This window comes from Solea senegalensis, linkage group LG21 (genome assembly GCF_019176455.1).
Source record: "Solea senegalensis isolate Sse05_10M linkage group LG21, IFAPA_SoseM_1, whole genome shotgun sequence".
NCBI classification, from domain to species: domain Eukaryota; kingdom Metazoa; phylum Chordata; class Actinopteri; order Pleuronectiformes; family Soleidae; genus Solea; species Solea senegalensis.
In genome coordinates, this window is record NC_058040.1 from 6,486,373 (window position 1) to 6,503,235 (window position 16,863).

A 16,863-nucleotide genomic window follows, 5' to 3' on the forward strand; every position below is an offset into this window, starting at 1 on the left:
GCTTTCCAGCTCTGTTTATTCTCCATTAGCTATTGTTTACGCCTCAGGAAGCCAATGACTTTGCAAGGCTGGGATGCATTTTCGTATATATTAGTTTAGCCAGCTTGAGCTCAAGTCAAGTGTCCACAACAAAAAAAATCGGTATGCTGCTAATGCAAGACAACAGGGACACAAGTTTTGTTCCATGACGAAATTTGGATTTAAAGTCTTTGTGTTCATTAGTCGGCACATTTTCATGTTGGAGTAATTGGCCTCTATTTCACTATGTATTGTGTTGTGTGATGCAGTCAGCTCTGCTCCGGCTGTGAGACACAGATGGCTCAGCTGCAGTCCAAAACAGTTTGAGCCAAATTTCTGGAGGCACAGTTCACTTTAAACTGCCCGTGCTGTATAGTGTGATTAGAAAGTGACCCCTGGCCTAAGAAGCATTCCTTTTCTTACTCTCGCTGACTTGTTGCTGACAAACTTTGCTTCACAAGTGCCTCCATCTATCTGAGGCTCTAACCTTTATCTCAGGCTTTCAGGTGAAGGCATTCATCCTTGATTTATGTCACAGTAAGGAAACACGAACAATGAGCTTCGAACGCACGACTTGCTCTGCCACCTACTCAGAGAACAGGCTGGGTGTTAGCGGCGATGCAATAATGAAGGTGAGAAAGGTAAAGGAACAGGTGACCAATATCTTTCTAAGCAATCTCTGGCATCTGTTAGATCATTTCTACATTAAAATATGGAAAAAAAGATGAGACAAATGTTGAGTTTTGCAGAGTGGTAAATTTATATTAGCTAGAACTTTTTATATCAAGTGCCAGCTGAGAAAATATTGAGCTCTTGAAATAACATTATTATCACCTACGATACAATACAGATGCAGATTTAGTACCAATGGGATAATTTGCTCTTTCATCCTCCTCCTCTTCCTCACACTGGTATAGTGAAATTAGATGGGACAAGAGATAAGATTATTATTATTTAATTTATTATATATTCTTTAAAATCTAGTTTGTATGCACTCCAGTCACAATTCCTCAGCTCTACTCTGATCACATACCCAGTAGAATAGTATTTCTGATTTTCCTCCAAGTACCACTTGTGGTACATGTACCACAGTTTGAGAACTGTGCTAGAGGATTCCAACATAAATTCATAGGCATCTGTACTTCTACTCAAAGTAACCTTTGGTCACCTTTTAAAGACATCATCTATGCTTTACTGTCGCTGCTTTGGAGGGAGGAAGGAAATATTTGTGAATACTAAAGTTATCCAAAGTGTTGTCTTTTGTTTGCTCATTTCATTGTGTGCATTTATTATGTGCACCAATGGATCACAACGGCATGACGCCATTTGCTGTGCGTGCTGCTGCCTAATCTCTCCCCCCCCGGAAAACACAAACTCACAAAGCAACCAAAGGAGACAACACAACAGCAACAAACATCAAGATGCCACACTACTTCCCGACATCTTCAAACAAGGTCTTAAACAATGGCTTCTGTGGTCTTAAGAGGCCCAATCCTGTTTCTCCTTTTACCCTAAAACTTACCCTAAGACCAGTTTTATGGTACTGTATGTACATGAGACTACAAACAAGGATTGTTGTGGTTTGTGTGGCGTCACAGAATGCTTACCAATGTGAGCTTTATGACGGTAATTATGATGCATTTCATTTAGTCAGAAGTTGAAGGTCAGAACTGGCATCATGTCCATGGATAAAAATGTAACAGTAAAAGTAGAAGTGGAAATCTGACATGAGGAGTCCAGTTGAAGGAGTCCTCATTTTGGAAATACTGACTTCCCAGTACAACTGGAATGTGCCATTAGTTTCTGTGGAAATGGTTAATCTGGGACTAATCTCATACCCCTCCATTTGAAGTGTTATCTCAAAGAAACTCAGTTTGGAGTGCTACTAATCTCATACACTTCACCCTACTCCTCTACCTCATCAAGCATCAAGACACCTTACGCCTTCATGTAAACGCACTCACCAGAGGTAGGCCTAAGTGCCGGGGCAGGGGTTGAAATGTGATTGAGCCTAAATGTGTTATCTGCCTCAGCTCAGTCTGTTGAGGCTGCATCCTCCACAGGCTTCCTCCCTCGGTACTGTATGGGATTATAGTGTAGTCGAGACTCTCGGTGGGAATACGGATGGATGCTAACTAGTTTTGGCCTTGAATGAAGAGCAGTGCTGCAGGAGGACGAGGCTGACATCACAAGATAAGTCGCATCCCTCAAAACCTGGGAGTACATTCAGAGGGTGTTCTTTCTCTTTCCTGCAACATCTGACTGTCAGCTTATATGCTCTAACTGTCCCTCACCACCTGAATGTGTTTTTCTGGCTCACACTAACTTTGTACAGCACAGCAGCAGCACTGACCTTTTCCCAGGAAGTATTTAAAGAACCATCTGGTGTGGTACTCGGGATTCTCCAGATGGACATCAGTTCTCCTCCAGGTTCCTGGAGTGTAGTCTGAAGTCTGCTTGTCACACACACACAAACACAAAAACACCACATTGTCATCGTCGCGGTCACAGCTCAAGTCGCAGCAGTCCTCTCTTTGGAATGTCACAATGCAGCAGCACTGATTACAATACACAGCGAGGCAGCATTTATTTTTTTTTAAACCCTTGTGTCATGATGTAAATAATCCGGGAGGATTTTGTGACAGAACACTCAATCTTTTATAATGTGAGACCTAAACTATAGTAAGTTCCAAGACAAAAAGTAGGAACTTAATCACATTCAGAAAGAGGATTGCAATAGACATGCAACATGATGATGTGAGAAACTACTGAGTCTTCATCCTTTAAGCCATACTACATCATCAGTTAATCCTTTGTTCAGTTCAGCAGTATAATACAATATGCTACAATAAACTACACAGTGCATACACATCACTTTATTTGAGTAAAATAACAGTACTATATCACACAGACTTACCCTTTCTGTAGGCACAGAGCACAAAATCAGGTTTTTAATCTCTGTTTTATTTTTTCAAAATAAAGTTTCTTTCCTAATGTGTGCTCATTTGTATTGTTTTGTTTAGTGGGAAACTTCATTGCATGTATTTCTCAATCCTGGTCCTTGGAACCCACTGCCCTGCGTGTTTTAGATGTTTCCCTGCCCCAACACACCTGATTCAAATGAATGGCTCGTTACCAGGTTTCTGCAGCGCTTGTTGACGAGCTGAAGATTAGAATCAGGTGTGCTGGAGCAGGGAAACATCTAAAACATGCAGGGCAGTGGGGCCCAGAGGAGCAGGATTGAGAAACACTGGTCTACACCACTGTGTTTTGACAATAATTTACAATACTTCTTGTAAGAATCACACTGTGGTGTATATTCTGAACAAAAATATGTTTTAGGACAAACCCTCCTAACTTTGAATTGGTAAAAAGATGCAAGAAAAACAACATGATCAAAGTTTTATAAATCTTTTCATAAATTTTGTTTGATTTATCAATTAAAATCACGATATTTCAGGTAAAAAAAAAGCGTTTAAAAACCCATGCGTCCTATACTACCCAAATTGGACTAATTATAATTCACTGAGGTTGGCAAGGACGTGATAGGGCAGTGTGAATGGGCATGAGCACATGTGCACAAAAGTGTATTATTCTATATTGTGTACCTCATCTGATGAGCCATTCTCCACCCTGAAGCGTCCTGCCCTCTGAATAGCCCCATCTGCGTCACTGGAAATCAGCTGAGAGAGAGAGAGACAGAGAAAGACACAGACATGTTTGAAATGATGACAAATCATGACTTGTGTCAGACAATAATAAGCAGTTCATAGGGAGAAAACAATGTAGTGATGGCGATCATCATAAATGTGGCAGACACAGCACCTGCATGTGACAACAGTGGCCTGAGTCCTTTTTTTGTCATTTTTACTTTGCACATATCAGAGTCTCCACTCTTTGATGAACAATAATTACTCAGTCTGTGAAATGATTTGTCCAATTCCCCTTTGCTTGAAAGATGTTTTTTTTTTAATGTTCCTTATTCCCTCACGTCTGCCACCCTCTACTTATCACTCCAATTACCTGTCTCTTGCTGACTCACGTCTCCCTGGTACAGCATCGGAGAGGAGACATTATGAGGGCAAAATGGGACAGTTAATGATAGTGGGAGAGCCAGAGAGCAGGGAAAACAGAATGTAGTCTGTGCGATTATATACAACTAAGATGAATCGGTACAACAACTTAAACGGCCCACATTTTTGGCTGTATTCTCTCTGGCTGCCTCACAAAGAGTGTGATCGGAACAGGTGTCACATGTTTCTCCGTCGCTTTACAAATCATTCCCCATGTAACAGAAATAGTCAAAACAATAATTTTGCGTTGAGGCACTGAGACGGAGATATCTTCAAAACTATTAGACTGATTTAGTCGAGACATTAAAGTCTCCCTCAAGATCACTTAAAATATCATCAACACACAACTACATATTTTAAATAAAATAAAACGGAATGGACAAAACATTTTATTGCACAATCACTGCCAAACAAACAACCTCTGTAACTCCAAAATGACACTTCTGCTTCTGCCAACAGGTAGTTAGGCCCACTCTTCCCGTGCTAACTGCTCTAGTCGTCTTATGTTTGAATGGTGGCTTCTCCACACTGTAATTTTCAGGTCTTTTCGTCGATGTTCAACATGATTAAGATCAGAACTAATAGAGGATCCTGTCTGAAAAGTCCAGTTTTTGAGTGGCTTTTTAGCTGGGATGTTTTGGGTCATTTTCCTGTTTCCTGGCTGAGCTTTCTGACACTGCACGCAGTGTTCTCTGCTCCAGGATAATCTTTTGATTGTGCCCTGCACAGACTCCAAGGAACCACATGCCAGATGTAGCAGAGCAGCCTCAAAACATAGTGTTTCACCGTAGGTAAGGTGTGTTTTTCTTTGAGGGCCTCATTTCTCTGTCCATGAACATGGACCTGATGTGACGAATACACATCTCATCAGACCAGAGAATATTCTCCTACATTGTTTCCAGCTAATCAACATTAAATTCATTTGATTTAACAATTTTTTTTGGGTGAATGAAACATTGTTTCAATATACTGCAAGGGCAGCAACAAATCTGTAACATCCATCACCATGAGGACTAAATTTAATTCCCCATCTAACAAGCCTCAGCTGAACGCTGTGTGCCGTGCTTGCCTTAAGCCACAGAGACAGACACAGACACACACACGCACACACACACACACACAGACACACCCGCTCGATGATTGGTTGTAGGGCAGCCGATGACTGCTTGTTGGTGCAGTGTGTGAGGCACCGTTGGCACAAGTCAGGTTTGACAGGAGCCCTGCCCAAAAGCGAGACAAGTTGCTAGACAACCTTCAAATTGGGGACGCACAATATCAGCAGATTTTGGCTTTAAAATGTATTGTCGGATAGCGGCAAACACGCCAAAGTCTGCTGATTTGACTAATGACTTCAACAGTAGGTCTGAATAAGTTGCTACCACCAGGACTTCTATGCTACAGTCCCCTACAGCTATTATTTCTTTGATGCTTATTGATTTTGCAAATTAAACATATTTTATATCCACATCTGCTGTGGCACTAGTATGAAAAATAGTATGTTATTTTCACAAGAGAAGTGACTAAATGACCTCTGCAGTTAGGTAAAAGGAAAGACATATTTATCAGTGTCGGTTATCAACAAAAAAGCACTCCCGATTTTTCGGCATATCGATAAAAGTCCAATGTCGTGCATCTCTACTTAAAATCATGGTAAAACTGATTGCACAGTGTAATGGTGATAAATAAACCCCATCTGCATTGAGCCTTGTTTTCACTGTGTGTTTGTTTGTCTTTTGTAGTTACTTTGACCCAACACAACACCTGCTCCGACAAAAAAGTACCTGCGTCCTTAATGGCTGCGTCTTTACGACTGTTACCGAACAGGAACAGCTGTCTGTTGCCTCTTTAACATTTAACACAAACTGAGGCCTCATTAAGACGCGAGGATCTCTTCATTATGTTTAACCTTTGAACAGAGACAAGTAACCGTTTCCAGTCTTTGTGGTTTACGGCTAGAACAATGATCTGGTTTATGTAACTCCATGATCAGCGGACAGACATGAGAAATGTCCTCATGTCTGTCATGTAAGCCCACTTACTTTAAGCACAAGCTTACCTATTTCTTTAACCTTCTTCTCTTATGCAGCAGACACACAACGCAAATGTAATCACACAGATGTTGAGTCAGAGAAAACAGAGGTTTTTTTTCTTTTAGAAAAGCTGATGTCTCAGAAGTTTGAAGTTCTCGTCTCTCAACACAAAGATGATTCAAGAGTTCAGTCAGTCCACGTTGCTGCTATTGTTCTTTGTAGCCTCATTGACATGCCTGTAACACCCACTCCATTATATTACTATTCACATCCTCATTTCCTGTTCAACACTGTCAACACTGGAGCATGATGTGATGTTTTGTTGCCAGGCAACCAAACAGAGTCTGCCCTCCCAGGAAGATCTTTTGCTTTTTGCTTCTTGCCATCTTTGCCCTCTGCTCTCTGACCTACTTGACTGCTGTTGCTCTATGTTGCTCCTCGCTCTCTCGACATGTTAAGTTCAAGAGTGCTGTCACGGCTGCGTAATCCTGCACACGGCCTTAAAATATTCACATTCACTGAAGTGCTCTAAAGGAGCCAAATAAGGACAGGAGGGTTCACGGAGACGGCTTTGGACGGATCATTTCATCATGTTAATCTCTATGAGGCAAATTGTGACTTGTGAATATGGGCTACATTGATACTAGGGATGCCGATACCGATATCATCATACCAACAAATCATGCATACTTTTATTACTTATTTTGTAGTGTGGAATGTTAGAAAAGGCTTGATCAGGTGATATTACTCAAAGAGAAAAGACTAGTCAGCAAGAGTAGGTATGAGAAACTGACCCATTTATTACTAACCAATGGGTTACATAAATTTTAACCTTCAACATAAGAATATACTACAACTCAATAAAATAAATAAGAAGACCCTGAAAAATAACCTCAATAAATCTAATAAAAACAAATTATACTTTTGAAAGGCACACAATTCAAGTTCACTTCAGTTATTTTTTACTGTCAGTATATGATGGGAACAACTGAGGGCAGGGACAAAAAAACAACACAATATGTTGTGATTGCAACGAGCGCTGCTGGAGCGGAATGGGCTGCTTGTATTGGAGCGCTTATATCAGAGATTTTGGATGCAGTTCGAAATAATCCGATATTTGTTTTTTGGCTGATATCAGACCGATATCCAATATCAATATCAGATCGGGACAACCCCTAGTAGTGGTAAGCACTCTTGCCTTTGCAGCAAGGCTACTGGGTCCGCGACCCGGTCGGAACGAGGGCATTTCTGTGTGGAGTTTGGATGTTCTCCCTGTGTGTGTGGGTTTCCTCCCACAGTCCAAAAACATGCAATATGAGGATTAGGTTAATTGGACACTCTAAATTGACTGTAGGTGTGAGTGTGAGAATGAATGGTTGTTTGTCTCTATATGTGACTCTGTGATGTGGACTGGCGATCTTTCCAGAACGCACCCCACCTATCGCCCAGTATGTCAGCTGAAATCGGCACAGCACCCCCGCGACCACCATGTGGAGGATAAAGTGGGTAGAAGACGGATGGATGAAGAATCTACATATGCTGCGACGAGTATGAAAAATATTATGTTCATTTCATGACAGAAGACTAAATTACCTCAGCAGTTGGGCACAAGAAAAGCATATATCGGTATCGGTTAATGGCCCAGGGACTCCTGATATATCGGCATCGAATATCAGCAAGAAGTCCATTAACAAACATCATGTTCTTAGTAAACTCAGTCCAGATAAATGCTGCATCACAAATATGCTTGTCATCCCAGACAAAACTTGTGACATTGACTTAGTGCAGACTATACACAACAGGTAAATAAAATCATACTGGGAAATAGCTGACTGAACAGAGCTCAGTGTTTATCAGTCTGTGAAGTGGGTGCGTGCCCTGCTTCAGATCCTCATTAGATCACATCGCAGAGGGATAGTGATGATGAGAGAGAGGGTTAAAGTCCATTTAAAACAATTCTGTGTGTAAGTGAGGATAAACGGCAACAGCTTTACTCTCCGTCTAAAATGATTAATTACTGTCACATTGACTTTATTACTCATGCGGAATTAAATGTGATATGCAATACTCACTGCTGTACTTATTAGGAGCATGGATCAAAATACTACATCTGAAACAGACCAAGATATCTTTGCTTCTTAGATGAATTAAACAGCACAATTCTTCATACCATATTCAAATGATATCATACTAAATATCCAACGGTTCAGACATTACCTAGTTCTTACTTCTCATGTGAAAAGATTCACTGTTTTTCCCCCACAAATGATCCATTAATTCATTCATTTATTGCTTGTCTTCACTCCTTCCCCTCCTGCAGGAGCTCCAACTCTTTCAGTCACCTTAGCCTTCTCACTACTCTTTATAATTCCATATTCAATATCAGGTATTTCTCTGTCTCTGTCAGAAGGTCTACTTTGCTTTCCACCATGCTTGTTTTTGACCAACTTGGATTTACAATGAGCTTGGTTATCCTGACGTTCTGCCTACCATGTCCCCACAACCTGACCTTGTGTTTGGCCTGCCCTTGTCTGGGTTTTTTCTAATAAAGGTGGCAGTTTTAAACTTGGTGTCTCTGAGCTGTGCAGTACAGTCCATGGACAAAATAAGACATGAGACACAATTATGTCCTGATGTTCATAGGCTTCATAATTTATTGGCTAACATAACTGGCATTTTAATAAAGTAATAACTGGCATTAACTGGCATATTAATCACCACTATGAAAAGAGCACTCATTATCTTGTGAGAAACTATGATCCTATTTAATAACAAGATACAGTTTCCAATGTGAAGTCAACAAGTCAGCCATGTATATGCATACATTTTCTTATTTTCATTTGTAATTCTCCAAGCTTCTTGAGAAAGCTGATATTTTGGCTAATGGTGGCTTTAGAATCAACCATTAATTGATTAAAACTGATTATTAATCAACTCAATCAATTCAATAAGATCACTAAGTTGACTTCTACTGGACACTCTTGAGACGAAGTGAAAATGTTATGAAAATAAATGAAAGGATTAATGTTGAACGTGCTGTTTTGTACGATGTAAAACAGAATACTTAATAAATTAAAAAGTGTCACCATAACAATGTTAACACAGGTCATGCTACTGTAAAAAAAAAAAAACAATATTGTAAAAACATTCCTATTATTGTCATATTGATTTCACCCACTCCTTACATGCACACAAATAATCCATGGGCTGTGTTTTCCCTCCCTGAGATGTATATCTATATATAATGAGACAATACAATCCAGAGGTTGAGAGCCAAGCGTGTTTACTGCAGGTGTGAAGCTCTGATAAACGACAGGGTTTCTGTGCAGTAATTGGCGTCTTAGAAGAAGCTGCAGAAAATACGGCCTCCCCTCCTTTCATATGCATATTAACGACGCCGAAAAACAAACATATATCTTGTGCATGCTTCCTGATGTGGCGGTAAGTGCTTGTGTTTGCATGTGTTTAAGTGTGAGCGAATGAGCTCTGCGATCCCGTCAAGATCCATGTGTGCACGTGCAGAAAATGTAAAGTCAATGCAGGGTGCGACAGGCTTCCTTCTCCCTCTATTTCTCTCGCCTCCTGCAACATTAACTGTCCAATCGCTGGATAATTGAGGGGAAACCAATACAGTGTTCAGACAGACTGATGCAGCACCTCTTCATTGTCTGCATGTGAGAAAACGATGCATGACATTTGGTGCTAAATGCACGTTTAGATAAGTGTTTATGCGACGGTCTGAGAATAGGCTTCCTGCTGTATTTTGTTAAGAAAACTGTCAGGAGACAGGAAAGACTGAGTGTGTGTGTGTGTGTATGCGTATACAGCAACTGCTTCTAAATCATATAACAGAAGAGGTGCAAAGAAGTGAATGCTGCACTCCGACCATTCCCTGCGGGCTGTGGCGAGGCAGATGAGAGGAAACAGGGGAGAAGGGGGAGCCTGTTACGCTTCGACTCTTTAACAAACAACCCATAAAGCGTCTCGGCACTGCCAGTGAAGAGCAGCGGAGGGACGGGGCATAGAAAAAAAAGAAAGAAAAGAAGAGGGCATGCACGATGTACAGAGAGAGAGGGAAAGAATGACGGATGAGCCTGACGGGGAGAAGAGGCAAAGAGCAATGTAATGTCAACAAAAAGCCAAATGATAAAAGAATAATAGCCATCTCCACGTTGCGTAAGCCCCTGGGAAGAGAGGTTAGCTTTATAGATGGAACACACACACACACACACACACACACACACACACTCTCCCAATGCAACACTTAAACAGCTCCAGTTTTAGGGCATGACTTGAACATTCTACAAACACAATCAAGCTCACTGCGTACCCAGAGAGCGTCCCATTTCCCCAAGGCCCACAAGACAAAGGAGCACTGCAGTGCAGAGAAAATGTGTGTGTGTGTGTGTGTTTTGAGGTATTAAATCAATACTTTTGTGAATGCTGATAGATAATTGATCTCATCAGTGGGCCTGTTAATGCACACTCACGATCCTGCAGGAGGGCAGAGAACACGGAGGCGTGGGCGGCAAAGCAGGAGAGGAAGTGGCAGAGGATGAGGAGGGGGGAAATCATGAGGAGCAGAGGGGGTGAAGAGAGGCAGGTGCACAGCGAGAGAGAAGATATGAAAGAAGGATGAGAAGTGAGACATAGAAGAATTAAGGAGATGAAGAGAGGGGAAAAACGGAGACAGGAAATGCAGAGGAATAAAAAAAAAGGAAGGGGCAGGAGTGGGGTACAGAACATGTAGGTGGGAATGTTTGGGAATTACTGATCAATAGTGTCATAACAAGTTCATGTTTTAGCAGTGACATTTGTACAGCTTCTCTGGGCTCTGTTTTACAACTCAATCTGTAACTGGAGAAGGAGGCTCGGACCAATCAGTAGTCCAGAGAGCGATGGGGTGTTCCTATTGGCTGTGTCACTACACCTATTCTTCATTCAGGTCCTCTCTGTTGCTGTAGTACCTTCAAAAACATTCCACACTGCATAGAAACCTAAAAATGTGCACAATTGAAACGCCTAATACCAAGCCACCCCCTCATGTTTTTAATCATAACAAATTCTGTTCTTTGGCACCGGCTATATCAGGGTTTGGATGAAAGACTGTTCTTGTTTTTGGGATCATTTTATTCCTGGTTGATTTTATTCAACAGTCTTATCTTCTTAATACACATTAATGAGTCTGATGAATCAGTCAGATATAGTGTAAACATTTGGATGACTGAGAGAAATATGATTAGATAAATATATATGTGTGTGTGAAAATATGTGTGATGAAACACACTAATAACTGCACAACATCTCTGGGAAAAGCTCTTTCATGTCGTGGGAGAATTCCTGCAACACTAATAGCAATGTTTAATGCATGATATATCATCGTTGACAAGAAACAACCAACTACTTGTCAAGGGGAACATCAGAGGTAAATATGTAAATCAGCGACCGACATCTGTAACACGCCTGTTTTGCCATTCAGTCATTGACTGCACCTGATTAGCATTAACGTTGCCCGTTACCAAGACAAATCCAGCCACAGAGACAATGGCACCACATCAATATCTGCCCATTTGTACAACAGCAATGCTGCCTATGACTAATCTAATGAGTGGGACTGAAGGCACGGGGCCACAGGGGCGTGCTGGTCTGGTGCAGCGGCTACAGGAAGGCCCCTGAGACAGGGGCAAATGCTGCAGTGAAGCCTGGGATACCAGAACGCAGCAGCAGGGCAAAAAGCATCTGCTGTCTCATTAGGTGATTGGCCGTGTATCAGAGAGACGCGCAGGGGGGACAGACTGAGAGACGACAGAGGGACAGAGTTTAATCTATCAGGATGTTTGGATAAGCACCCACTTTGAGCTGTTTTGATTACTTTAACAGAGATTGGTGCTCCACACTGGTATTATTAGGGCGTACGTGACATGCGTTACAATCACAAATGCAGCGATTCTTCTAATCTGGACGGTATATGACAAAGAATTTATAGGGCATTAACGTCTCCCGCCCAGACATGATCCTGCATACCAAGAGATCATACCGAGAGATAATGCATGATAAAGCATTCCAAACGCAAGCAAAGTGAGCAAGAGTCATGATTGGTTTAATGAATTAAAGGGCAGCTATATCATTTGTGAAAAAAAGAAATGGTGCAATCAGTCGAAATGAAAAAAAGGTGAATTCACAAGTAGTAACGCTCAAGAGGCACAAGATCCTAAGAAATTCACAAACGTCACCTGCAACCAGGCACCCACTGTGTGACACCCGCTGTCAATCACTGGTGATTACTTGTTTACTGAAGACCTGGAGCTAGTGATTCAGTTTAATGCACAGTTAAATCGAGCTATGGCCGTAGTCTGACTAAGACAGGCCGAGTCCGAGCATACATGTGGAGGAGAAGATCAATTTATTGGCCGTGTACGTTGACTCTGCCTCTCTGTAGGTGGCGCCAATCTCTCTATAAGCTAGTGCATATTGAATCAGTTTCCTGTTGGCCTTTACGTCAGAGAAAATCAAACAGCGGATGGCGAGCTGGACGATGAGATGAAGTTAATCGTGAAGTTAGATCGAGCATGGCTCTTGTGGTTGCCGCGCTGTCCGAAAAATGACGCTGGGTTGAAGGGTTGTCATTGTCTTATAATGTGCACTTGTTGCCATATTGACCACGCTTGACCAAAAGATACATAGTCTGGCTTTAACGTCAAAAAAGAAGAGGGAACACTCAGTGACACACACACAATGAGATGCACCCACGCTGAGAGTGGGAATAAACTCAGTGTGATGGTGCAGTCAAAAGCCTCTGAGGCAGTGACAGTAACACTGGTGAGCAGGTGGGAGTGGAGCCGTCTGCTCACCAGCCCCTGTGCAAACTGACAGCTAACCCATTAACACCCGCACGCATGCACACACACACACACACACACACACACTGTGTGACAGTCGCAGTCATTGCTGTGAACTATTGCACACCAAACAACACAAAGCTGAGACCGAAGCGCAGTGAACACACACACACACACGCATACATACACACACACACACACAGCAGCAGCAGCATAATAGTGTTGTTTTTCTTATTTTCCTGTGTGGCACAACAACACAGCCTCAGAAACAGTGAGCACACGTCACTTTAATACCTGTCACCGCCTTCATCAAGAGAAGACAATTCAATTCACGTGGGGGAATAAAACCACAGCACCAGACTCTCAGCGGTTGTGTCAGGATTAAATGAGTTTAATTGTTGTCAGCTTCAGCTCCGACTGCACGACGCACACTTGAGTTGCTGAAAGTGAACTGTGGAGTTGTCACTGAGTCAAGAAGACAAGACAAGAGTGGGGGGATAGATTTGTTTATCTCTATGAATGCAGAGGAGCACTGTGTATGTGTGTGTGCGTCAGCAGCAGCGGCAAGGTATTGATTTTTAATTTTTCTTAGGCCTTGGTGTATTTAGTAAATTAAGTGTCCTCCTCTGGCTACAGTAGGGCAAAGTCACACACGTGAGCAAACACATTATCACTGATTCTCCACTCCACACTTTCATTCAGGAGAACTAACATTGTGATACAACGTGTTGTGAGCTAATGAGTACATTAATATTCCACAGCATCCTGAGCTGGTGAGGAGTTCACATTTAATGGTGCTGTATGTAAGAAATGTCTGATGTTAAAATATAGATAGATAGATAGATAGATAGATAGATAGATAGATAGATAGATAGATAGATAGATAAATAGATAGATAGATAGATAGGTAGATAGATAGATAGATAGATAGATAGATGGTTAGGGTTTGGAATATTAAATGTAGATACATTAGTGTGTCTACATGGTGGTGGTGAAGAGGGTGGTCAGGATTATCCATGATGGATAACAGTTTGTGCAGTGTCCTTCCTCTCCACCACAGCCTCAAATGTTTCCGGCTTGTAGCCGATCACAGAACCAGAGCCAGGCTTCTTAATCAGTTTCTAGAGCAGGTTTGTGTCGCTGGCTCCGATGCTGCTGCCTCAACAAACAGCGGCACACAACAGTACGCTGGCACCAACAGACTGATAAAAGATCACCAAGGCCGCAGCGCCACCCATCACCATCCACACAATAACACATGGGATACTAGCAGAGTGAGCAGAGAGCTGCTAAATGTCAGAAATATTGAACAAAATCAGACATAAAAAGCTTCGGTATCTAAAATTCTAAAAGCAATTATGTCATAAAGTACATGTTTTTTGAGGATTTTCAATTAATGATAATTAGTGACACCAGCTATTATAATTCAGTCCTTCATGCCACCCTACAAATCCTTTAATCAATTAATGATTATAACAGGAGGCAAACAATTAAAAAGGATCAAATATTTGGTTAAATAAAGGTCAGCTCGACAGAATCAGCAAACCCCATTCAGCTTATTCATATTCAAACTGTACATAAATTATATTCACTCAAGTTTCATTAGTTCATTTCATCATCCTGTCATTGTCAGATGAATGTTATGTTAACTTACCATTGTTCATTTTAGGCATTTGACTAGTGTCACTTTTCTTATAAAGACAGTGGCAAGACCAATTTGCATTTAGCTTTGTATTACTAGAATGGGGCTAGTATCTTTGAAAAATGTTGCTTCCCAAATATCTTCATTCTTTTCTTTGTTACGTGCCCACCAGTGACACTGTGCGCCGATTAAAAGTTATGTTGCACATTGGTTCAACAACCGGATCAGTGTCTCATCACACTTGAGATGATCTCTTTACTCTCTTTTCATGTACAATATGAATCCACGCATGTTTTCTTCACATCTACATCCAGGAGCAACAAGTCATAACATCAAGCTTTAAAGGAACAACCCGCTCACACCCTCAATGTTTGGGTGCTGCTGCTGTTTCTCTCTTTCTATCTAAAAAATGTCCCTCACACACACACACAGGCACACATACAGCAGTTCTGTGCCTGTCAGTCTGCTCGTGCTGATAGGTGGCATGCGGTTTCTCCTCCAACCTAATCTGTCAAACACGTCGTGTGCAGCCCTCGTGGACAAAACCCTAATATGTCTCTGGAAGGAAGTACGATCTCAGTGCGAATCTCTTGGGACTTCCTGTCCCTCTGGGCTATCAGGATGTACAGACACAGCTCACAGTGGAGGGACATTCACTCATACACGCTCCCCCCAAAGCAACAATGACTCAACAGCTTGGCCACCAACCAAAGACACACAGTGTGCAGCAGTTCTTTCATCAGCAGTATCAAAACAAAACTAATTCTGGAGGATGAACGGGCGTCACTGTGAGTGGACCGCTCACCGTGATCCACACTGGCAAAGCACATCATTGGACCACACCCAGTACGTCACAACTCATCAGCCCCCCGCTGCTGACCACCCATGCCAACAGAAAAAAAGATGGGAAGACAGTGAGAGTAGCCAGAGTAGCAAGGCAGCACACAGACAGAAGGAGGAGGATGAGGAAAGAGAGCGAAGGGATGAGGAGACAAAGACGCTGAGACACAAAAGGAGCAACAAACAGATGAGAGCATTGTGGGTGGGACTCACCAGCTCGACCGAACCATAGTGTTTCCTGCTGAAGTCTCCACGTCTGCAGCCCAGGTCCTCCGAGGCAGAGCTGTTAAACACACACATGGTCAGACACATGGTCTACTCATCCTGCAACATACCACATAAACATACATCAACTGGAACATTACTCATACATAAGGGGCAGCTGCAGCATCTGCTTTTCTCAAGTCCCTTTATCTGACGTTGTCTTCTTGTTCATGGACACATACTACTTCATACTATGCACTTTCTTTCTTTCTCACTCCTTTTCTTTCTGTCTTTCTTTCCTCTGCGACTGTCTGCGTCTCTGTTTGGCGGGGACAGCAGAGGCATGGTGACTGGATGGGAGTGGCGGCCAACCCAGTTCTGATTGAGATGCGGTTCCTGATTAAATTAAACCCAAGTGATAGATGGCGACTGGCTGGGAGAGCTGACTGCTGGTCAAATAGTAAAATGCACACACACAGAGTTAATACGATTGTTATTAAATATAAAAGTGATACACGCACATCAGACAGAAATGCAGAACAATAACACAAGGAAGGCAGTTAAAGATGTTTTAGGCTTTTCTTTTACAATGAATATCAGCAGTATTTCAATATTTAGGGTTCAAATTGTACGGTCATAAATTAGACACACAATCTCATAAAATCAAGACTGCTTTTCTCTGGAATTAAACCAATAACAGTAGATAATATAGGATCAAATAAAATCTGCTTCTCATAATAAAAGGAACAGTTTGGTATTTTCTGTTTTGTATTGTTTTTTGTGTGTAATTTGAAATTTTAAGATCAGGACACAGAAACCACAACACTAACTCAGTGCACACTTTAAAATCCGTTTACAGCAGACCACAAAGCTCACATGTTGCTCAAATATGCGCAAATGTGCACCACTGCTGCTAAAAATAGTAAAAGCAACTCGCTGCAATCCATTCATCCATTCATCCATCATCTATACTGCCCTCTGAATCTTTCTGAGGGTCGCAGTGGGAGCTGGACATTGAGCAAAAAGGAGGTTTTGCACCATCCACAGAAAGTCTCCATTTAACCCAAAATGAAAACCAGCATGTCAGCAAAAACCCACACACTACACCACTGTGCACATTACATCCTTCTGTAAAACAACTTGTTGCTTTAAATTTCTGTTTCTGTTCAGATTAAACCGCCTGGTTAGACTAATGAATGCACATTTTTCTATCACAA

At 41.8% G+C, this 16,863-nt stretch overlaps 1 protein-coding gene across 15 annotated transcripts in view; it reads right to left on the reverse strand.

Moving 5' to 3' along the window:
* The window catches only part of garnl3 (GTPase activating Rap/RanGAP domain like 3), a 69,920-nt gene that overhangs the window by 29,620 nt on the left and 23,437 nt on the right, over positions 1–16,863 (reverse strand). For 9 of the 15 annotated variants that reach the window (XM_044011932.1, XM_044011934.1, XM_044011939.1 and 6 more), the window contains 3 exons: positions 15,656–15,725; positions 3,627–3,701; positions 2,372–2,474 (listed from right to left, as the gene is read on the reverse strand). In XM_044011932.1, coding sequence (XP_043867867.1) covers positions 2,372–2,474; positions 3,627–3,701; positions 15,656–15,725 — 248 coding nt within the window. Of the gene's footprint in view, positions 1–2,371; positions 2,475–3,626; positions 3,702–15,655; positions 15,726–15,813; positions 15,907–16,863 lie in introns of those variants that run through there. The other 6 variants (XM_044011936.1, XM_044011946.1, XM_044011940.1 and 3 more) reach the window with 2 other exon arrangements.